Source organism: Mangifera indica, chromosome 4 (genome assembly GCF_011075055.1).
Source record: "Mangifera indica cultivar Alphonso chromosome 4, CATAS_Mindica_2.1, whole genome shotgun sequence".
Taxonomy (NCBI): domain Eukaryota; kingdom Viridiplantae; phylum Streptophyta; class Magnoliopsida; order Sapindales; family Anacardiaceae; genus Mangifera; species Mangifera indica.
Window position 1 is genome coordinate 12,272,312 of NC_058140.1, and position 24,777 is coordinate 12,297,088.

Sequence of the window (24,777 nt, forward strand, 5' to 3'; positions counted from 1 at the left end):
AAGAGAAGACCCTTCTCTGCAATGCTTATTTATTTACACCTAAAATCAACCAAACAGTTTGACATGTATCACTGAAATGAACTTTGGTGAAAGTTCACTTGAAAGAAATGAATGGTTATGGTCCACTCTTTTTATGATAAAAGCCGAATTTAATAAAGGCCCACTGACCCTCTACCATTACCATTACTGCTACTTGGACTTTTGTTTGCACGCACAACACATTTCACAGAATGAGATTTTTGACATGTGAACATTCAATGTGAAAGCTACTCCATTGCTGGACCATATGATGCCATTTTGGTATTGTGAAAAAAATTATTCTTCCTTAAATGTTCAACAAATGAAATCTCATCTACATTTAACAGATAGAATGCAAGGAAAAGCAGGCACAATAATCATTTTACTTACCAGGAATTATGACACTGGTTCATAATCTGGGTAAATGTTTCCAAAAACAGGCAGCAGATGATTTTGAGCAGCAGAATACACCTACAAAATAGGAGAAATCATTCATAATAAGTGGTTTCTACAACACATGACATGCTTAAGCGTAATTCATTTCATCTCACCGGTAAAGCAATAGATGTTTGTCATCTCATTTTGACCTGTAAAGCAATAATAAGAGTGATTCATGCGTTGATAGTAATAAATGTGGTAGGCATGGCACATGAATAGATCACAGAAGCTTGTTAAGATTATAAGTGTCACACATGCAACCACACCAAACCTAGAACAGAATTTTGTCCCTTCTCAGCCCAGAATGGTGCCTGCATAAATCTTTAGATCTGAAAAATATTTTAAAGCCCACTGGTTGGATGCACAAAGTACATTATCAATGTCCTAACAATTTTGGCAGATGAAATTCATGGAGTGCTATCAGAGTTTTATTTACCTTGGTTTTCAGATGGCCAGGTCTTATCTTTCTACACCTCCACATGAAAATCAAGTATAAAGTTCAAAAAAGTAAATACATGATCCGAATATTGGGAGATCTATATATCAAAAGCTAGTTCTAGAGATTGGAGCACCTAAAGCTATATAAACCTTACACTAGAATTCATACTTTCCTATGTAAGTTTCAAACCCCATGCTTTGCACTTGGGATCATAATATGTCACCGCACTCTACAACTCTAAAGCCCACGCGGGCTAGCTTTGTACTAGCCCCGAGTAAATATTGCAATGTCGGCATTACCACTCACATTGCACAATTATAACTAGAAGACATGATACTACGATAGCGTTTCCGACACCAAATGATACAAACATTAGAAGAACCACACTCCAAAATCTAATTGTTGAGACTGAAAAACCCAAAACAATATTAACCACACACTAGAAACTCATATTTTCTAATGTAGAATTCATACTTCACACGTTGGATCATAACAGGAACAGTAAAATAACTTAACTGAAGATGTTTTGTTTAAGATGTTAGATGCATACAACTTACCACCCTAAAAGCAGAAGTAGAACTTGAGCGAAAAATTGCCCACTTCTACTGGGCTTATATTATGTACAGACAACCAATTTACTCTCCCATATTGAAAAAACTTAGTCACAAGCATTGAGCTTCCCATCTTGAAAAAATTGAGTAGTCAGTAGCATTCCTCTTGAGAAGCACCAGAAAGAGTCAACCTCAGAAAGTTCTTTCAGCTTAACATGACACACAAATCTCTCCTATGATTTTAGTCCTTCATGAAAAAAGCAGAAAACCGCAAGAATAGATCAATTGAGGTGCCATAACTACACAAATTTGAAACAAACAATATGCATGCAGTTAGTAGAGAGGAATAGAAACTAACCTAAAGCTTAACAAGCACAAAAAGCATCAGTTTCACAACTTGAAAAGTTGAGAGAAGCAAGAACAGAAAAACATTAAGTTTTGACAAAGCCAAGGCAACCCAACTATATGTAGCTTAGATTTGCTTGCTGGGCAAGGGTCAAAATCGATTGTTGCCTTATACTAGGTATAATATCAGTAAAATTGAATTTGGCTGAAAAATGACACTAGCTTAAAGACGAAATAAATATTGTTTATCAGCCTAATATGTTATAGTACCTCCTTTTTTCAGGCGTTTTTCCTTCTGATGTGGCTCATCTGCACCTGAATAGAAAAAAATTTCCCATTTTACACAAAATGAGTCAAAACCACCCTAGTTTATTGTTGATTGTCTACATCGTAGGTTATCAAAATAGCAAATCGTGTGAGGATTTGATGTAGACCAAAACAACCAACATGCATAAAGCATAAAATTTAAGTTATTGATCTCACCTTCTGCCTCCTGCTTGCACCGCATTTCTTTTTGGTGGAGTCTGCTGCTGCTGTAAAATTAGTAATTGAACAATTTATTCAAGAGACTAAAAGATATATTAAGACAATTTTACGGTTTCTTGGGTAAGAAAATTTTAAAACATCATAGTTTTAACATCAATTAGAAGCTTAAATGACAAGTTTAAGACATAATAAAAAAACTTAGCGGTATCTATTAGCTAGATGTTCTATCAAATAGTATATCATTCAGATGAACATTTTGGTAAAAGTACTTAAAATTAATAAAAAGTAAATAAAAAATGACAAGCAGGAAGTAGCCTCTTACATGCATGTAAGCACTATAAGACATGCAATACCAGATGTTAGACTAGAAACAGCAAAGACTTGGGCCTGAGGCAAATATATACGGCATTCTCGCTTTAAATGGTGTTAACTAGACACAAGAAGGACTCGAGTATGAAGTATATGCGTAGAGCACTCTAGCTGTATAAAGGTAATCCAATGCTCAGTGTTTGTGTAACATATTTGTACTTTTAGGTAATTTTACCAAGTCTGATCAAGAATCAATTACGTAACCCAAGTCAATATCTTTTTATGCATTCGATTTTTCCAAAGGGACTTCTCAATCCATATTTATGACCAACTTCCTTGAATGAGAAAGTTTAAAACCTACCTTGATGTAATCAAACATAGCCAAATATCTCAAACCAAGAAAGATACAAGATCATTTTAAAACAATATATATTGAGATTGAGAATATATTCATGCAAGAGGGACAACAGTGATGTCAAAGTAAGGTACTCAACATGAATGAAATGAATGAAGCAGGGATCTTCCAACAAATACAATTATGTCTTATTTCTAGTCTCATTATTCATGATTTATAAAGATAAAAGCAGATGATTGATAATAAAAAAATACCATCTTCCTTGTCTAACGGCCATATGTGTTTGGAGAGAGCTTTATTCATTTGAAACATGTTGATAGAACTAACATGGAAAAGAGCGAGTAAAGATTCATCACATAATATGTTTTGCTTATTCTTTGGATCCTGCAGTTGGTTGTCCTTAATACAACCCCAGACTTTCTTGACAACCTACAACCAAAAGACAGCAGGGATTTAGAAACACTGAAAGAGCAAGTTCTGAAATTACAGTTTGAAGAAATCCAACATTAGAAACATGAGCTAAAAAAAATTGCAAGTGAATTTTCTGAAGTACTATTTACATACCTCTGTTCTGGCCAATTCAGATTCTCCAACCAATGTCTGAAGCTTTGGAGAAAGACTACACAACTTGGTAAAGCCACCTCTTTTCTTGACATCTTTATCCACCTCAGTTGATCTAGTAAACAGAACAGATTGGTTTAGTTCAGAAGCATCAACACCAACAGGCTGTGGATCAGAGTAACATCACACAACAGACATTCATCTATTCTTCGAATTTCCTATGTCAGCATATGTAGTACATTCTCAGATATATCTAATAGACTACGATCAATCCTTAAGGACATGAAATCTAAAACTCTGACAATAAATAAAAAGAATAATTAATTATTGGTTCTAAAGCTTGACTAAAAATATATCAGAAATTAACAGCAAGGATAAATAGATGGTAAAAATACTGCAGTGACAAATCACTAACTCAAGCAGCAACCAATCAACCCAAAAGTCAAATGCGTGGATAGCCTATGTAGTTTAAGCAGTTTATGTAAAAGAATGATGGGATCAATTTCAGACAACAAGCTTAAGAAAATGCATCTAAAATGATGTTCCAAATATGTTTCTTCCCTATCGGAAAAAGGTTAGTGTAAAATATTCGATCCTATCCTACCCCTTACCACTTGAGTTTGATCATTTTCTCAAAGAGTGGCTTCATTTTTTAGGCACTCATTTGCATAAATCAATTCAAGAGATGGAATCTAAACATCAAAGATCAATCTAACAGATGTGTCCCACACTCCTCTATTCGTTAGATTGAAAGGTTGATACACTAAGCAGAACCAACAAACCACAAGAAGTAGCTGCTCTCAGTATCTTAAATTCTTCTATGGATTATGAGTGTCAATATGAGAGATGATCCCTTTCCAATCCATACTCAAAGAACAACATCAATTATGTTCAATTTTCTAAGCCATCAGCATCTCTGAGAGAATCAAATTTAAGAATGCACCTATTTGACCAAGAATATGTGACATTGACTTAATAAATTCAAAATGCATAATTTATTCTCAAATTGATAACAACTACTAAAATCTATTTTAAGTGCTCCAAGAACTGACCTTTTTTTCTTCCTTCATTTCTTATTACTCTTTTCCTCTTTCTCTTCTTCTTCTTCATCATCACCATTCTGGTCTTCATCTTCTTTACCTACTTCTAATTCTTTCTCTTCTTCCTCTGGCTTGTTATCCTCTGACACAGAACCATGATTATTATGATCTCGTATTTTCTGCTCTACCTTTTCTGATTTTCATCAATACCTTGGCATTAATATTTTAACCAAATATCTATTGCATGCAGCTGTGGTGCGATTCCTCCAAAGAAGAATGGCTGAGCATGCTTATAGTATATGCCGTAATGAAATAAATCAGAATTTCATTGACGAATTCAGTTTGTGTTGTGGGAGTTGAAGTTGTAATTGCAGAAAAATGTAAACATCATATGGTTATCCAAGTACTGGAAAAATTAATTAGATTATATCAAAAAAAAAAATTTAGTACTATACCATATCCGTTAAAAAGAAAAGGTGCAGAAATAATAAACAAGAAAACTCATATTCAGAAGATATGAGCCAGTTAAGTATCATATATTAATAACCAACAATTTTTCCTAAATAACAAACAAATAACGGTATAGCAAAGTAATTCCTTGTACCCATTAATAAGTATATATGCATTGCTAAAATACTATTTACTTACAAAAATACAGCACTTATTCTACTAAGTGCAAATTTGTCCTAAACCAGAAAATCAATAGCTGTATTTCATTACATAAAATTTTCTATCCTTATTATTATTATTATTATTATTTTTTACTAAAGTAGTCTTTATACAAGAAAGAAATAGATATACAACCAATTTAACTGTTCAATCCCACCCTTATTTGGCCTCCCAATTGAGGGCTTGCAAAGCCAAAACATTCTCCATATTTAGTGTCTCTAGTTATTTCTGTAATATTACATATTTAATCATATTAAATCTGCATGGTCTTTTCTCATCCTTAGTCTACAGAGGATGTATTACACAAAATGTTGAAAGATAAACTAAAGCCATAGAACCCATTTGTTAGCTTCAATAAATTTACACCTTTAAAACCATTTCTTCACCTGATAATGGGAAAAACACAAGTAACACTAAGGAAAACAAAGAACAAACTACGTGTGCACAGAGACACCCCACAAAAGGCTCATCAAGTCAGACAACAAGGTAAAAAGTTAGACATGAAAACAAGACAAATAAGCACATTTCTAGCCTCAATAACAAAAAATTGTAAAAGAACAGCTTTCAAAGCAAGTACGATTTTCTGCAATCAATGGCCAAATATGCTTGGACAGGGCTTTGTTCATTTGAAACATATCAATGGAGTTTACACGAAATATGGCTTGCAATGACTTGTCACATAGTATTTTTTCTTATTTTTTGGATCCTGCAAATTATTTTCCTCGACATATTCCCAAACTTTTTTCACAACCTGGAACCAAAGAAATATCGAAGATAAAAGTTATATTGTCATTTAAAATACTCTATCCTAACCAGTGTAAGACTGAAAGTACCTACATATAATTAAAATAGATTTACCTGTGTTCTAGCCAATTCAGACACTCCAAGAAGTTTCTGAAGTTGTGGAGAAAGGTTACATAATTTGTTGAAGCCACCCCCTCATTTCTTCACTTCTTTATCCACACTGTTTGACCTAATAGATGAATTATAATATATATTTTCAGTAACGTCAATACAATACATATTTCCATACTCTAGCATCTAGGGTATTTGAATCATGTATCGAAAACCAAATTTTCTATATCGTGTATCGTATCGTAGGATATGTCTTTTAAAAAATAAAATAATAAAATAATAACAAATTCCAATTGACATGTCATCATTTTAGAAAATATCACAAACACTATTGAAATTTTAAATTTCTCATATCTTACATCTTTATTTTTTAAAAAATGGTGTATCTATCTGTATTGATAATATCTATCGTATCGTAGGATACATATCTTATCATAAGATACATTATTAATTCAATATACTTTAGGATATATATTGTTTTTTACTTGTATCATATTGTATCGTAAGATATATATCATATATCGTAGAATACTAATAACTATGTTAGCATGTACTACAACATATAGCTGTTGGGTTGGGTTTCCCTTCATGTGGAGGATGATCCAAAGTTCACTGATTAAAAGTGAAAACCAAATAAGTTTTTTTTCTCACTTGGAGGAAGGTTAAATTGGTAATCTTGTTAACCAATTTAAGAGATTAAAAAAAAAACCCATAAAAGTTTGAGGCAGCAGACGTGAATAGGGTTGGACTCGATACGAGCTCGGTCGAGCTCAAGCTATTCGTCAAATTTTTCAATTAAAAATTTTGATACAAAACGACATCATTTTGATCAATATGTATTAAAACGACGTCGTTTTAATAACAAAATAGTTAAAAACTCGAGTTTAGAACGAGCCAAGCAAAATTCGAGCCGAGTTCGAGCTTGACTTCCATGAGCTCAAGCTGAACTCGAGCTCTACTACATATAAACCGAGCCGAGCTCGAGCTCGAGCTCGGCTCTGCTCGAATCCAGCCCTAGGCGTGAGGTTGAATTAGTTCTACAGCAGAAAACAGAGAAGGAAAAGTGCAGTTTTTATGGGTAAGTGCAGTCCGTCCAGGTTTGATCAACAGCCTCGATCAAGGTCAATCTATCATCCGATTGAGCTGAAATTTCATAAGCATATTCAGGACTCATTAATCATCATTCTGAATGGTGAAGATCAGATTTGGAGTTCTGGAAAGTCATCCTTCAGCCCTTAAACACACCTCTGTTTTTTATGAGATTTTTCTGTATTTGTTGCGGAAACTTGTTGCATTTGCCAAGAAGATTTGTTCTTGAGGAGTCATTGATTTATACCTCTAGTTTTAACTAAAGAGATTTGTACTCAATCTTGTTGATAGCGGAAACTTTTGAGTGTACTACAGTCCCGTGGTTTTTCCTCTCTCACATTGAGGAGGTTTTCACGTTAAAATTACTTGTGTTTTGTGTTGCTTGGTTTTTGTTTGCTTTCATATTTTTTTTTTGTTCACACAAATTGGGAGAAAATTCATTCCGTTTGCATATTGATTGATTGTGTGAATTTACAATTGGATTGTGTCTTTATGTGGCTTCTACATCCCACTTCACAAATAATGAACAATCAGAACAATTCAGAAATAATTATTCATGAATCAAAGAGGAAATACTTAACCCAACTAAAGACAAAAGATCCAACCACACTTCTCCAGCAGTTATTTTTACCATAAAGTTTCTGTAGAGAAAAATAATATTGATTTCATAGATAATGTTACCATTATGCTACTACCCTAGGATAAAAAGCATGAAACTTGCAACACTAAAATGTCAAAATTGAGAGACCTTCAACTCACCAACTATTTTAAAACACTAATGAACACAGGAAAAATTTGATGCAATGAACCAAATTAAATATTCAACCCATACTGATACAAGTCTAGCAAAGAGCGAACTACAAGCCTGACAACTCGACACACCACTTTCATTTCCCAACCACTAAAACCCAAATTAAAACAAGTCTACAACTGATAATTTTCCTTCTTTTTTAGAGCAATATAAAGTAGAAAGGAGGTAACATTTACTCTAAGCTTTAGAAATAATGCATACAAATTTCCTTGATAGCTATTACACAGTAATCAGGCAATCTGTGTGCCAAAATAACAACAAAATAAAAAAGAAACTGTAAAATCTTTCAAGCATAAGATCTCAATTAGGCAGTGCAATATTCACTACAAAAATGAACAGAAAAGATTTTCAAGAATGACTGCCAACTAATTTTCTTTTCAGCAAAAAGAAAAACAAACAAAAGAACAAAAAGTATAAAGAGCTTACCTTTCTTTGTCTTCAAAGGCATCGTTTTCATCTTCCACATTGTCTTCTTTATTGTCTTCCTCTATAGTATGGAGACATATATCAATTTGGTCCCTCATAAAAGACTTCCGGTCTGGCAACTCTACTTTAAACTCTTCCTCCAGTTGCCTCCGTACACTGGCTGCGGTGGCCGTGTCAAGGTCGGATCTCCCGAGTATTTCTCGGAGCCGCTTCACAAGGTCCGAGCCGGATACCCTTATCGGGTGTCGACATTTCGCGGGCTGAGAGAGAGAGAAGATAGAGAAGAAATGATTATGCTCAGGCTCGAGGCGTTTGTACGAGGAAGAATTAAAGAAGTGATTCGTCTGAGGGTATCATTGGATTAAATAAAGTCTTCCATTTCTACTGCCGTTTTTAGTTAAAAAGGCTGTCGTTTGGTAAGTAGTCGACAAAGTTTTTTATCACATTATTGGTAACCTATTATTGCGCGGTTTCCAAAAAAGACTTATTAAAAATATTAATGGATAATTATAAAAATAAAAAAGCCATTCTATTAGTTATATTAAAAATGTATAATTTTATATTTTTATTTTTATTTTAATTTGAAAAAATAACTTTTTTTATCATTACATTTTTTTTTCTTCCCTTTTCAATCACCATTTCCTTCTCTAACGATTATCTCTTTCCACCTTAAATGTTCATTGGTGCTCCCTCTCTATTGGGGCATGGAGACGAAGACGTTTGGTGAAGAAATATCACCCAAACAGAGATCTGAAACTACAACCTCCTTCTTTGTTGTCCTTTGCTTTCTTCACCAATGATACAAAAGCCTCCTTTGTCAGAGTTTTGCTTTGTTTGGGCGTGATTTCTTCATCAGCCTAGCTCAATTTCCTACCACTCCATCAATGTTCCTCCATGATCGACTAGAAAATCCCTTCGGCGAGCAAATAATGTTTCATCTTTGGACACTAGAAAGTGACAGATAAAGTTTTATTTAATTTGAAGGGCAGCTACAAAAGTCCAAACTGAGAAGCATGAAACCTAAAAATTGGGGGGAAAGGTCAGTTTTGTAAAACTGAAAAAAAATTAGGGTTTGAAGGAAAATTATTATTAAAGTGGGAAAATGAGGTAAAATTTTATTTTTTAAATATTATTAATTAAAAATTAATTTTACTCTTAAATTTAATTGATTTTGTTAACTTTAATAATTGACAGATAAATATTTATATTTTCGAAAATATGAGGGTGGGAGTTTTGGGGTACATCAACGCTTGGGTGGGAATAAGCCTTTTGGCCAAAATAAAATATATAAACCTGATTCACCACGAATATTTATTTGTTTATGTCAATAAGAATATTGTGATAAATTCATTTTTGCATTACTATTAAGATTGCAAAAATAATTTATTTAATCATTTTTATCTGATTTTAATATATTCTTCTTCAGTTGTATTAAAAATTAAGAAAATATGTTGAGTACAAATTTGAATTATATAAAGTAGCTTTATATAATTTTATTTTTACAAAAGGCCTTACGTTTTTCATGCAAATACAAAAAATTAAAACAAAAATTAGTCATAAACAAGCATAAATTCAAGTCCAATTGAGTTTAAACTTTGGCTTGTTCGAATTTGACACGATTCAATAGAGTTTAGCTTGAACTTGATAAATTTTGATAAAACTGAATTTGAGTTTAAGTTTAACATAACAAGTTTTGATTCTATATAATTTTAAAAAATTAAATATTAATATTAATTTATTAATTATTGATTTTAAAATATTATATTATCAAATAAAACAAAATATGGGAGGAAAATTAAATTATGTTGAGAAAATAAATATATAAACTTATTTATAACGATGAAATGAGTTATTAAAATATAAATAATCATTGTTTCAAGTAAAGAAGAGAGCTTTTAAGTGTTATAAAAAAAAAAAAAAGATTTTAGAAAAATTTTCGTCTTGCATATTAAAAGTACTTTAGTCGTTTCCACACTTCCTAAAAACGATAACTACACAGATGTTTTAGCAATTCCGGTTTAATAAATGACAGTGGAAGCAGCCCAAAGAAAATCAGTTTCTCGGGAAACAAACGGACAGTTAGAAGAAGGCCAGAGAGAAAAACGCCTTTAAAGAGTGAATGGCGTCTTGTAGGGCCTTGGCGGCTCCATCTTTAGATCCTCCATGTTCTCCTTCACAGCTTCATCCAACGCTTCCTGCGAGATCTCCCAGCCGGTATTGGAGGGGTCCATGCCTATCGACGATACATCAGGTATTGTTTGATTTTGATAGTATATTGGTTTGCGTCTAAAAATAATGTTAAAAAATTTAAATTGGTCCAGAATTTTTAATATATTTAAAAATATTTTACGTGAACAATATCTAAATTGTACAAAAAAAAGAAAAAAATAAACCTTGCATTAAAGTTGGCTTTGAGTTATTTACAAAAAGCAGCGAAATAAATTGAACTTTTATATACATGAGCATCATCTTAAGTTGTATGGTATGGTACTGAATTCCAATTCAGGAAAGTGGTAAATTTGAGTAAAATTTAGAACACTAGGACAACCATGGTGCCGACAGGCAACAGAAAGCCATCTTTCATTCATTTACAGGTTCAGGTTGAACAGCAGCCAAGCGCCTAACGCGCTGGTTCAGTCGACGTCTCCGATAAATGCCAATCAAACGAAGGATAACCACTAGAGCAATAGCAGAATAATCGAACACTCTTACAATTCCCAGACTCCCTGCGGAAGAGCAATTGTTTATTACTAGACAATTGACTGGACAGAGTACAGTAAACTCCAAGCACAACTGTTTACCATTAAGTTTAACATTTGAAGAGCGCAGCCAAAATATCAGTGCATCCTAATATTACTACACAAGAAACCTTTTGAGTGAGTCCTATTATTTCTAATATTTTCAATGAATCAACTCACCTGTTGGAATGAAGTTGAAAGGAGTGGCAGCATAGAGGATACTCAGGAACATCTGCAAATATGAAGACAATCAGAGTTTACTGAAAGAAATGAAAATTTCTCTACGTTTTCCTATTATTAATTCTGTTAACAATGTCAGTGCTGGTCAGTTAGTAGAAACACGAAACGAGTTGAATAAATTTATTGTGAATGAAAAAATACAGAAGCAAGCACAGAATAACTACTTGGTAAAAGTGGTGTACTCTAATAAACTACTATGAGTGAACTTTTTTAAGCATTAGATCTCTGATATACTTAAACTCCGGGCTAGAATTTACAGAAAGCATATATAAATAGTTCATAAAGGATTCTCAAAATAAGTGCCAGAATAAATTATGCAATTATGACAATTAAGAGAAAATAAAAACCACCAGATTTTCCAATCCCATAAGGAAACACTATATTGTTAAACAATATATTATAGGCACTGTAAGGAACTCGGATCAACGTACTGCAAAAAGGCGCATTTCATGCAGATAATCTTCTCTATCAGGATCCATCATCTCTAAAAAAATTCTTTTCATGAGAAGTGGCAGCTCAAGTACTTTCTGCAAAGAAAAATCGAAGATAAAATTCAAACCAGCATAAAGAAGAAAATAGCATTATATAGCATGCTTGAAACACAAACAAATTAATAAGTACATGAAGGAAGCCTTATGATTGATGCAACAAGCACTAGTAAAACGTATAGTTTTAATTCTACAGTATCTTGTTTCAGCTTGAAACAAGTAGTTTTGATATGCACCTAAAAAGAAGAAAGAGCGTCGTATCATGATCAATATATTTCCTAATAAAACACTAGATTAGTTTTAAAAAAAATTGAAAGATGCCTCATTTAAAAAGATTCCCAGTATACAGAAAGAAAATTAAGAACAAAATAACAGCTTTAAGACCTTTGACCCAAAAAAGGGTCTGATAACAATAGAATTTATGGTCCAAATACCATAAAGATCATTGAACAGTTATGTAACAGTTTGCACACAACCAAAAGATAGCATCTGCCGAGTTTTAAAGATACAACTCTGAAACAGATTCCTATTACAGTAATCCATCCAAACTAAATCTTTCATATTTAAAAGAAATAAAGTTTATCAAGTAAAATACCTGTAAAAGGCCTCGTGCCCCTCCAACAAAAAGGCGGTTGTACCTCAGAATATTTTTCAGAACCTCAGTGACCTCCTGTTCCTGCCGGTGGCATAGTGATGCCTCTGGTGTCAACCTCCTGATGAAGCGGGAGCACATGGGACACTTGCAAGGTTTTGACGCTGAAGAATAATTCCAGAACTGCAAAATGCAGCTGCCTGTACAAGAAGAAACAGCTATCTTAAAACAAATGATTCATGTCCCAAAATATCATTACATAGTAGAATGAAAAGACTAGTAAAAACCTGTTCACAAATGTATTTACATAGCTAGTTTATGAAGGAGCCAGACCTTTCACTTCTAAGCACTTAGCAACAAAAGAGAAGTTTACGTTCTACTTGAACTTTTTCTCTCTCATTCTAGATGCAAGTCCTTGCAAGATACCTGAAGGACCAGCACTGAACAACAAGGTCAACACATGAGCTCAAAATCTAGTTGAACTCAAGAAGAGCTGACCACAAGCATATACAACATGCAATGACAACCAGGATAAGAGCTACCATTTCTGCAATATGAATTCTTATATATCAATCGCAAAGGAAAAGGAAGTACAACTTCCGCACAATATATATTTACTGGAGGTACTCTGCCAACTTGAGGCTGGTAAAAAATTCAAAACACCCATAGGAAGATTACCAATAAATAACGCTTCAAGCACATGTAGAGTAAACACCAACCTGATAACACCTACCTCAAATCCTTTAAAAAGCCATATCTCAAATATTTTGCTAGTCAGATTAACAGTTATAGAAAGCCTCCATAAATTTCTAATTTGTAAACTATCCCAATTAGTTTGGTCGGTCATATACTTCATGAAACCAGAAGCCAGAATAAGCACTTAAGCAAACATAACGACTAAAGAAGAAAATAACTACGAGATAGAATAAATGTTTAACATTGTCCACAAGTAGCATCCATTCTTTTCTTCAAGCCATGTACAAAGGAAATGCCAATCATATTATATTCAAAACAACAAGAATCCACCGTCAATAAACTATGAACTTAAAGCACAAATTAAACTGGTTCTTAAAATGTTACAACTCTAAACCCCAAATCATTAATAAAAAATAAAATGTGAACTACCTTTCCCCAACATTTTCTAAGGAACCAAACAGAAAATCACGACCATGCTGCGAACAAACACAATAGCACACAAACCAAAAAACCAACAAATAAAATTTCAACAATTTAACTTCAGAAAGGAAAAAAACTAACCGCAGTACCAGTGACCGCAATTTGCCTTACAAGGAATGGTGAAATCACCGAAGCAAATAGGGCAACAATCATCTGCAGGAGGTCCATCTTCCTCTTCGCTGTTCTCTCCTTTTGCTCCCTCTCCACAATCTTCCACGGGATTGTTTAACGTTTCCATCTCAAAAAACGACAGCGTTCTGGCAAGCGACACGACTTCCTTTCTTTTACCTTCTATTCTTTGGTTTCCTTTCTCTCCTCAAGAGGAGAGACTGATTCGTAGTCTCGATGAATTGAATTGGCGTGGGTCCGGCTATATATATACATATATATATAAATATTGTCGGTTTAGGGTCGACCCTTTATTATAAATATTTAATTCGGTATACCGCGTTTAAACGGCAACGCGGGTACTTGACCCGGGTTTGGTTTCAGTTTTTAAACTATCTGCCTCTGTAACTTTTTATTCAATTTTTTTTTTTTTATAATCAGATTGGAGTAATATTTAATCAGACTTATTACTATTTTATTTTTCCTATTAAACAAATAAAAGAGATTTAAAAAACGGCAACACAATAACTTTTTTTTCTACTCAAATGATCAAATTTTATTTTTTCCTATTAAACAAATCAAATTATTACAATTTTTATTAACAAGACGAAACTTTCAAATTTTTTTATTAAAATAACTAAATTATTATTATTTTTTATTAAAATTATACTAAACTTTATCATTATACTTTAAAAATAAAACAAAATAATCAATCTTAACTATGTTTGTTGGGTGTTTTAAATGAAAGTATGAGCCTTGTCTTCAATGTCTGGGCCCCGAGAATAAGGAGCCTTAACAATGAGCCCAAACTATTAAAAAATATAAAAAATTAAAAGAAAATTAATATTGTACCCCCCAGTGGTTACAATTTTTAATTCAAAGAAAAAAATTATTATTTTTGTTATTATTTTTTTGCACTTTCCACTCCAAACCCCATAATTATAAATTCCCCCAAACTCATCTCTTCCGAAAACATTCTTATATACATCTACTGTTATTTGTAAGTCTTAAAATCTTTTTAATTTATCGATTTTTTTTAATTCATCTTTTTAATTTAACGTTGATGATTGTTGGGTTTATTTTCCTCCAAAAGGCCAAATAAATGAACATATTCGATTCATTTTTCATTCGAAAAAACCTAAAATTCAAGTTGTTATGATTCAAAATACAACAAAAACTATGTCCAATTAGACATAGATGAGTAACAGGTCCGTGTTAACGAGGAACAAAAGAGAAATTTTTTAGGCATGACAAGATTTTATTGAATTAATGCAACATTCAAAGACTAGACAAAAAGTGTGGGTATGAAAAATTTGTATTGTCTCTATCGACACCAAGAATGAGCCATCCCTGATGAGTCAACACCTAAAGAAGCAGCACGCCAAATCTAGCAAATAAGGAAATTCAGACTTAATTCTAATTGGTAACCTTAAACTCTCAACATGACATCACAATTCACAAATTGCAGGAGCAAAGTTCATAGTTATAAATTTTGATTTAATGTAATTAATATATATAAATAAGGTTAATTTTGACAATGTCTTGTTTATTACTTTGCTTAAACATAGTCTCTTTTTCTTTGAATAATACTAAACGTAAAAAATATAGGTTTAAAAATAAGATCGTACTGATAGAATCGACAAACATTAACTAAACTGATTCGAGTATATATAAAATCAGGTTCAATTTAATCAATATAAAAATTTGATTTTTTTTTTAAATTCGTTTTGAAAACTTGGACTAAGACCTTATTTTACCATATATTTATATATATCATTAAATTAAACTTATTTTAATGTTAAATAATTCAAATGATATATTTAATTATAAATGATATAAAAATTTATTTACTATTATTTTTAAATAGTTAACTGATTTAATCATTGATCAACTGATCTAATCACCAGTTAGATCAGATTAGCCTTTCCATTGAGTCAATATCTGGTCTTGGTCCGTTTCTAAAAACATTAATAAAAACATTTTCATAGAAATTATTGATTCATATAGAATAAATAGATAATTACACATAAAAATAATTAACTTAATAAATACCCAATAATTATTGATTTATCTACAGAAAATTTTGATTTTTGATCCTTTTTTTTTAAAAACTAATCTAATGTATAATTTGGTAATTCTAATTTATTGTTTCCCCACTGTATAAGTAAGCTGCTAAGCAATGCACGTAACAATCCTCTCATTTAAAAAAAAAAAAAACCGTTTTTTTTTTCCTTCAATCAGGAAATGGCATTGACTGTTTCGCAAAGACTTGTTCTAATTATCGCTGCAGCTTCAGTTTTGACAGTCTCAAAGGCTGATTGGCTTGATCGGCGTCACAAAAAGGGCTCTCGAGAAATCGTTGTGGCTGGCAAAGAACGCTGGCACTTCGGCTATAACTACACCGTTTGGGCTCTGAAAATTCCATTCTACGTTAATGATGTTCTTGGTGAGTTAATTTTCCTTACAGAGGGATCCATGAGATGTTTTAACTTACATGATTTATGTTAATTATTTTACTGTATGTGCAGTTTTCAAGTACGATGCTCAAAACGCTACCGTGCATCCTCACAACGTTTACTTGCTGCCGGATTTTGTTAGTTTTCGAAAGTGCGACTTCAAAAAAGCCCAGATGGTGGCAAACCCCACTCAGGGCGGTAGTGACGGCTTCAAGTTTAAGCTCAAAGATTGGCTGCGCCCTTACTACTCCGCTTGCGGCGAACGCAATGGCCTCCATTGCAAAGATGGCAAAATGAAGTTCTTGGAGACGCCATTACTCCATCATTAGAGATCAGTCAATAAGTTTAATAGACTTGATGAAACACTGCATGAATGGTTGTTCCATCATTAAAGAAGTTAGAATGGATAATCGATCATAGAGATTGAATAACTTTTAACAGTAATAAGAAAGGACACTTGTGCCACAAAGGACGAACAGTTGTTCCAAGAGGCAGAACACCCGTTCAAGTGAATTGTACCAAGAGATGTTGGGAACTTCATGAGTTATGTGCAAAGATTAAAATGCATGCTTAAAGAGTAGATGGTATAAAGACATGAGTGGTAAGAATGAGTTATAAATTGTATGAACTATGATGTAAGTTAAGAGTAAGACATGTTGTGTGATCTTTCTCGAAATTGAATTTAGTAAGTCCCATGTTATGTGATCTATGACAAGATTTACAAATAAGAATGTCATATATTATATGATCTATGATATAAAACATGTGTAAAAAAATTATACGATAAGTACTCATTAACTCGGGAATATAACATGTGAAAACATAATACATTGAAACATTGTTAAGCTTACATATGAGATAGAGTAATTTTGTGTGGGGCATGTTTCCATAGCTATGTACAACTCACGCCCTAGGTTGCCTTATAATAGTTTTTCATCACCTCACAACCAATTTCAACTTAAAAACATAATATTTATTATCAAAATCTAAAAACTTTAACTAAAAAGCAAAAAAATCCTGATAAATTTTAAAAATAAAGTATTGTATTTAATACTAACTTTAAAACCCATTTTAAACAAAATTTCAAAAAGAAATTGAATGAATTTTAATTGACAATCACCGAAGTTGGTCGATAGGTGTAATTTGAATGTGATCACCAGTGATTAAACCTCATTTATTAAGATGAATTCAACAAACTGTGTTTTCTTAATTTCATATATATATATATATATATATATATATATAAAATCACTGAAATATTGGATATAATATTATAGACCATTCACTACTTTTATTAAGGCCAAAGGACTTATTCCTGTCTAAAGTTTGTTATATTCTTAAATTGATATCTATTAAACATTGAAAACCTAAACATTCACTTGTAAACTGTTAATATTAACAAAACTAATTAATTTTCAAGAGTAAAATTGTCATTCAATTAGTAATATATTAAAAATGATAAAAAGTTATTCACTTTCTTCCTAAGTTTAGAAAACTAATAATTTTCTTATGATTAAACTTTGAAAAGTTATATTTCTCTCGTAGGTTTTAAATCTTTTTTTTTTCCTTCCTTCTCTGGTGATCAGAATTCAATTGAAATTGCCTTTATCCTATTCTTCTCTCTCTGTCACCAATGACAAAGGTCAACAATGAAGAAACCCCAATGCACGATGTGAACTCGACGAAGTGAAGAAGCTAATGGGGAATTGAAATCCTTGGACGACGGAAGGGCATGACGAACACCAATTCGATAAAATCACACCTTTTTTCTTTACGTTTGAAGTTGAATTGACAAAAGCACACCTAATTTTTTGTTGTCCAAAGCTGATTTGATGAAGACAAAGACAAACTTCGATTCAATGATTCGACTTCTTCACTTTGTCAGCTTCAGGTAGTGCACTAAGGTTTCTTCGTTGTTGACGACAGAGGGAGAAGAATAGGATGAAGACGGTCTTGGCCAAAGTTCAATCACCGGAAAAGACAAAAAATGATTAAAACGCTAAGGGAAAAAAATGTAATATTTTAAAATTTTATCATAAAGAAAAATTGTTAGTTTTCTAAATCTATAAGAGAATGAATAATATTTTATTATTTTTAATATAATATTGATTAAATAACAATTTTATCTCTGAAACTTAATTAGTTCTATTAATTTTAGTAACTTACAAATAGATGTTTAGATTTTCTATACTTAACATGGTATTAATTTTGGAACACAACAGCCTTTGTGGGAATAAGTTCTTTAGCCTTTAATTAATTAGGTAATTTATAAACATTCATTGAACTAAAATGATCTAGAATATATAGATTATGATTTTTGGTACGGTCATCATGGTTGCATCACTCAATCGTAATTCTGTGGCAGAGAAATTAATTGATTTCTTTTTTTTTTGAAAATTTAGTCAAGTTAAATTAGTTCCAATTACATAACATTAATCCATTGATTCATAGTGGATTGACTTTGCCTAGGTCTAACATTGACATTAGAGAAGATTTTCCTCTTGTTCGGCTACCAACCCATTGCAATATTTGTGACCCTCTTTTCATACTTTAATTTATATCTTATTGTAAAATCTGAAGCTCTCTTTGCCTCTTTCGTATTCTCAATTTTATTATTAAAGCCCGCGTTTCCACTTACAAAGTTCTCATAAGCTGAACATTGTTGACTCTTGGTAATTGAATTCTCATGAACAATTGTAGAAATTACTAAGATTGTCTCTCTTTCTCTATATAAGAAAAACCACCATTCTCTCAACACCAACTTCCATTGATTCCTTCTGTAAAATTATGGCACCGACTGTTGCTCAAGGGCTTGTTCTACTCGTTGCTGCAGCTTCAATGTTGACAGTAGCCACGGCTAACGGGGGCTGGTCCAATGGCTACAACTACACTTTCTTTCCTCCCATTCCTAAGAATGGCTCCCATAACAAAAACCATCCTAACATTATCAGAGTGGGTGGCTCCGATAACTGGCACTTCGGCTTCAACTACAGCGTCTGGGCTTTCCAAAATTCTCCCTTCTACGTTAATGACACTCTTGGTAATTACTTTACTTAAATATATTTTTCTCCCTAGATTTAGGGTTTACAGTTCAGTAAAGTATATGTTGAACTGAAAACGATAATGTAATTGTTTTGATTTTGCAGTTTTCAAGTATGATCCTCCGAGAGCAAACGTTTTTCCTCACAGTGTTTACTTGCTGCCAAATCTTTGGAGTTATTTATCGTGCGACCTCTCGAAGGCCAAAATGATTGCAAACTCCACCCAAGGCGGCGGCGAGGGGTTCAAGTTTGTTCTGAAGAAGTGGCAGCCTTACTACTTTGCTTGCGGTGAACGTGGTGGCCTCCATTGCAGAGACGGCAACATGAAGTTTATGGTTATGCCGCTGCTCCGCCGTTGGAATTACTAGTGATCTTCTCAAAAACGATAATAATACAAGGCAAACCCAAAGGATATACTTTTGTCTTCTTTTTGGACGTCTTATTAAAATTTTTTAATAAAGCTAATTACTGTATGATGATAAATTATTGGTATCCGTAATACATTTTCAGAAATCTTAAAATTCTAATTAAGATATTATTATTTTAAAAAATATTATAAATATTTTTAAATTTTTAAAATTTTCTTAAATACATCTTATCACCATTTTTTTAATATAATAATTTATATTTATAATATATATCTTATTATATTTTAATATATTTTTATTTATTTATATTATGCCACTTTTTAAGTGCATTAAGTACACATTTTCGGACAAATCACTTATAATAACATAATCTTTTTTACACGCTATCCCATTGTAAAGGCTTCGCCGGCCCAATACATTATTGGGTCAGTTTGGTAGTCTTGCTCTGAATATTAATCTGATAGGGGTTTGCATAGAATTAAGATGCATATCTCAAATTTGTGATTACGAGAATATTTAGCTTGGGTTTGATTTAATTATTATAAATAAGAGTTTGAGTTTGAGATAAAAATAAATTATTTGAGTTCGATTTTAGTTTGATTCAGAAAATTATATTTAAATATCTTAATTTTAAATATTATTTAAAATTTATATAATCAATTATTCCTCATATTTAATGTTAAAACGTAAGATTTTAAAAGTAGAAGTATAATATTTAAAATGTTAAAAGTTTATTAATATTTTGTTTGAGTCCAGTTATAAGATCGTGAGCTTATCAATCAAACTAATATCAAACTCAAGCTTCATTAGAGAGTTGATCTCAAAATCGGCTAATCAAATTGAGTTGTCAACTGCTTGTGAACGATTTGACTTATTTACACTCCTAATTTGGACTATCATGTAGTCTCTAGAGTCCCTGCCATAAATTCAAAATAACCAAATACACAGACAAATTTAAAATCTTAATTTTGGATCCAATTTATATTAAAAAATATTAAAACTACTCTATAATAAAAATTATAAACTACTATAACTACCCTTGTAACGCTATATATACAAATAATAAAACTATGTGTATCTATTTTGGGTACACAAATATGTACATATTTATATGTGTCATCATGTGATTGGATGATTTTGAATTAAGAATAAAATAATAACCAATCATATGATGATACATATGAGTGTGTATACATTTGTATACTTAAAGTGGGTACACATAATATTGCTCATATACAAACGTTGGAATTCTTATCTTACATAGATCAACAACAACTGGAGTTCTTATCTTACATAGATCAACAACCATCTCAATTATAGGAAACAAAACCTTAATTTAATTGTGGGCAACTCTATTATTGATTTATCTATTTAAATAATTGTGAGGTTACTCATTAGACTATGAATTTGTCATATTCAATGTGATTAGTTTAGTTTTAAAAGTAACGATCTGATTCAAATAGAGTTTCTTGTTTTATATATATAAAGATTTCAACTTTAAGTTAAATGGATAGTTTTTTTTTTCTTAATTATATCATAACAAAATAAGTACAAAATAATACGAATTAGGATACCTTCTATTATGAGTAACCCATTGCAAGAGTTTAGATGCGGCTACAATTCAGGAAGAAAGAGTTGGCTTGGTTTGAAATATTATTAGTATTTGATTCTCAAATCTCAAAGATGTTCAAAAGCAAGAGGGTGGGGACGAAGGTTTCTTCATGAATTGGCAAAATCAATTAAATTTGACCCCATTTGTAAAGCTCGCATGCATCCTCCTTTAACATTTGAATCAAACTTCTTTATCAATTATTTTATACCCATTAAAGTTTGAATGGATGCACCAATCAAACAATTCATCTTTCACTTTTACTTATATTTTTGTGCTTTCTTTCATATTTTTCATGGAATTCTCATTCTCTAGCCCTTTCAAACTTGCAATGGCCATATTCGAGGAGCCTTTTGCCTTTCAATTATTACACCCAATGACTATTTTTCCCGTTCGAATTTTGATAAAACAACTATTTTCTACCATTTTAAAATTGAAAAATCTATTTTTACATATATTTGTTTAAGATAGGAGTTAATTTTAACAATTAAATAAGATTTTTGTCAATTTATATCATATATAACAATGTTAATATTCTTTACCTTTCTAATAGTACAAACAAAAAACATTTTCGCTTTAACAACTTTATATTTTTATTTGTTTTCTTCTCCCCATCTCTTTTTCTTTCTTATTTCTTAGTTGCTGGAAAAACCCCGAATGGAGCCAGAGAAGTTGACAATGCAATCAAAGAGGAGGAGAGGCGAGACCTAGCTAACATAGTATTCCCTAATTGCATTCTATTGCATAATTTTTTGGGTGTGAAGAAAGATAGTCTTTTTTTGATTTCACACATCAGAACTAAAAGGGCTATTCATAAAAAGTCTTTTGTGTTTCTTACCTCTTACTAATAGAGTTAATTGGAGATATATAAGTCTTTCTATAGATTCGTTTTGAACAGGGTTACAACCCTTCAAACCATTTATCATTATCCAAAAATCTTTGTATTTAGATGTGTTTTCTTTCCCACCAATTGGGATAAGATGTGAAGGAAAGGGGAAGATAAGATTGCTTGTGGAGGTTAAATGAATGTTGGGAATAACATGTATTTATATCTTAGGAATACATGAAAGGTAGAGATTGATAATGGCAACAAGAGGAAAGTGGCAAGTAGAAGTTCGAATTGTGGGAGAAGTTGCTGGAACTGGAGAAGAAATGATGGAGTAGGAGAAGATAATAAGACAACAATGACAAGAGAAATTAATAGATTTAATTAATAAAATTAATATATTGGTGTGAAAATTGCTTTTCATACTTAAAATTTTTTTCATGGTGAGAAATAGTCATTCGGTCTCAATTATTGTTCCAAACTGTTATCTCGCCAGGTGGGTTCATGCTGTCATCATCCAATTTGAATTTCACTGCCAATTTATTGAATTTGAAGCTCCTCAAACGATATTCACATGTTATGTTAATAACATTAGTCAGACTTTTCTGTGTAAATTGAAATAAATCCGACCACATTTCATAAAGGGCTTAGACCAGTCCATTTCTCGCAACCGAGAAATTAATGAATACAATAACTAATTTTTTTTTAGGGCCAAAGACTTATTCTCACATAAGGTTTCAGTATATTTTCATTTGTGAAGTTTCAAAAACTTAAATACTTATTCGTTGTCTAATTTCTGTTAAATTTTGCTGTTAATGTAAAAGGTAAAAATGTTATTTGATAGTTTTATTTTAAAAAATAAAAATTTATCCTCCTTTTTACTATAATTTTGAAAACTAATAATTTTTTCTTTAAATAAGTTTTAAAAGATTGTATTTTCCCCAACATCTAGGGTTTCCATCTTTTTTCAATTAGCAATCGACACCCAAGACTTTTGAAAACTTCATTTCACCCCCTCATCACCCTTCAGTTTATAGATGTGTTGCTAGCGTCCTCTCCCTTTAACTCCAACCTCCTTTGCCTAAGACTAAGCCGACATCAACCTTACATTCTCTCTCGCGCTCAAGCTATCATTCGGCAAGGGGAAGGGATATTTAAGCATGACAAAGAGAGGAAGAGGGAACGATCTGTCTTCGTCTTTCCAATTGAGTGGCGAATGACACTTCTCAATGCTTCCCAACTCTTAGACGATGCTTCCTAATGCTCATGTGCTTGTCTCTTCATCAAAAATTGTGTTCATCTGATTCCTCTACCACCAATCGTGTCTTTTAACCAGGAAAAGAAGATGGGCGGAAAAGTTGATTGTCGATTGAAATGGAGAAGATGTTCAGAGAAGAAAAAAAAAACCCTAAGAAAAAAGAATAACTTTTCAAACTTTAAATAAAGAAATATTAGTTTTTTAAATTAAAAGAAGAAAATGAGATAAAATTTTAAAATTTTTAATATTTTTGATAAATAACAATTTTATCTTTTACACTAATAACAAAATTTAATAAAAGTTAAATAATAAATAAGTATTTAAATTTCTAAAACTTTACAAATAACAGTTTCAGAGTATAACGAACCTTGGGTGAGGGTAAGTCTTTTAGCCATTTTTTAATTTAAAAAGAAAAAATTGCATATAAAACAGTAAGAAAGTACTTTTAACATCGTAGTCGTTCATGTTTGTTGAAATTTTACGAACGAGAACAAAGACGTACGACGACAAAATACATTATACCAATTTAATAACGCAATCCACGTAATGAATCCAAAATGTCAAAGCAATTACTCCTTTATAGCAACTTTTGTCGAGGATTTGACATTCTTTGGAAAGCCAAAAAGTTTAAATATTAATTAATATACAGACGCCCTGTACCTGTATTATCTCTAAACAATGTTACAATACATACTATACTGCTATGATCACCGCATAAGTAGGGTTAGATTCAAATCGAATTTATTTGAGTTTAAGTTTTAGTTTGGTTTAGGCAAACCAGAAATGAGTCAGTCTTATATAAATTTGGTCAAGTTTAAGCTACTCATCAAATTTTATAATTAAAAATTTTGATACAAAATGATATCGTTTTGATTAATATATATTAAAATGACGTTGTTTTAATAACGAAAAATAAATCAAATTGAATTCGAACCAAATTCAAACTTGACTTTTATAAGTTTGAACTCGGTTCGATTTGACTTAAATCCAACCTACCCACGGGTATCTCATTACACAGATTATAGAATTGGATGAAATATAAATTTAAGAATAATATTATATATATCTATTTTAGATATATAAATATGTATATATTTATATATCAATAAAACTATGTGTATCGATTTTGGATACACAAATGTATACACATTTATATATGTCATCATATGATTTGATGATTTTAAATTAAGAATAAAATAATATCTAATTATATGATGACATATATGAGTATGTATATATTTATGTACTCAAAATGGATACACATAGTATTATTCTTTATATATATTATTATATGATTGGATATTATTCTATTTTTAATTTAAAATTATTTAATTATATGATGATATATAAAAATAAATATATATAATTTTATTATTATAAATAAAAGTGGATTCCTGGAGTGGGATGGAGCCACAAACAAAAAGTCGAAGAAATTCCAAGTGGATTAGGGGAGTTGTCACCTTTATTCCATTCTACATTGATAAA

The 24,777-nt window shown here is 31.6% G+C and overlaps 4 protein-coding genes across 5 annotated transcripts; 2 read left to right on the plus strand and 2 right to left on the minus strand.

Annotated features, from left to right (window-relative positions):
* Positions 1–247: 247 nt before the first annotated feature.
* On the minus strand, positions 248–8,732 carry LOC123213068 (upstream activation factor subunit UAF30-like). Its single transcript, XM_044632408.1, has 8 exons — positions 8,393–8,732; positions 3,506–3,617; positions 3,196–3,370; positions 2,275–2,324; positions 2,062–2,106; positions 1,453–1,693; positions 570–605; positions 248–489 (listed from the first exon to the last, which is right to left on the minus strand). Exons 1-5 carry the CDS (start codon positions 8,488–8,490, stop codon positions 2,071–2,073), a joined length of 471 nt encoding a protein of 156 aa, XP_044488343.1. The 5' UTR covers positions 8,491–8,732; the 3' UTR covers positions 248–489; positions 570–605; positions 1,453–1,693; positions 2,062–2,070.
* Positions 8,733–10,772: 2,040 nt separating this feature from the next.
* On the minus strand, positions 10,773–13,997 carry LOC123212786 (E3 ubiquitin-protein ligase RNF170). Of its 2 annotated transcripts, none has more exons than XM_044631978.1 (5): positions 13,738–13,997; positions 12,454–12,650; positions 11,802–11,897; positions 11,311–11,362; positions 10,773–11,118 (listed from the first exon to the last, which is right to left on the minus strand). In XM_044631978.1, exons 1-5 carry the CDS (start codon positions 13,862–13,864, stop codon positions 10,973–10,975), a joined length of 618 nt encoding a protein of 205 aa, XP_044487913.1. In that variant the 5' UTR covers positions 13,865–13,997; the 3' UTR covers positions 10,773–10,972. The 2 variants fall into 2 exon arrangements, with proteins under 2 accessions (XP_044487913.1, XP_044487912.1); XM_044631977.1 differs by having other exon boundaries at positions 13,708–13,994.
* A 1,981-nt stretch (positions 13,998–15,978) lies between these two features.
* On the plus strand, positions 15,979–16,519 carry LOC123214299 (blue copper protein 1b-like). Its single transcript, XM_044634062.1, has 2 exons — positions 15,979–16,180; positions 16,263–16,519. Exons 1-2 carry the CDS (start codon positions 15,979–15,981, stop codon positions 16,517–16,519), a joined length of 459 nt encoding a protein of 152 aa, XP_044489997.1.
* Positions 16,520–18,941: 2,422 nt separating this feature from the next.
* On the plus strand, positions 18,942–19,686 carry LOC123212705 (blue copper protein 1a-like). Its single transcript, XM_044631845.1, has 2 exons — positions 18,942–19,230; positions 19,337–19,686. Exons 1-2 carry the CDS (start codon positions 18,978–18,980, stop codon positions 19,597–19,599), a joined length of 516 nt encoding a protein of 171 aa, XP_044487780.1. The 5' UTR covers positions 18,942–18,977; the 3' UTR covers positions 19,600–19,686.
* Positions 19,687–24,777: the final 5,091 nt, after the last annotated feature.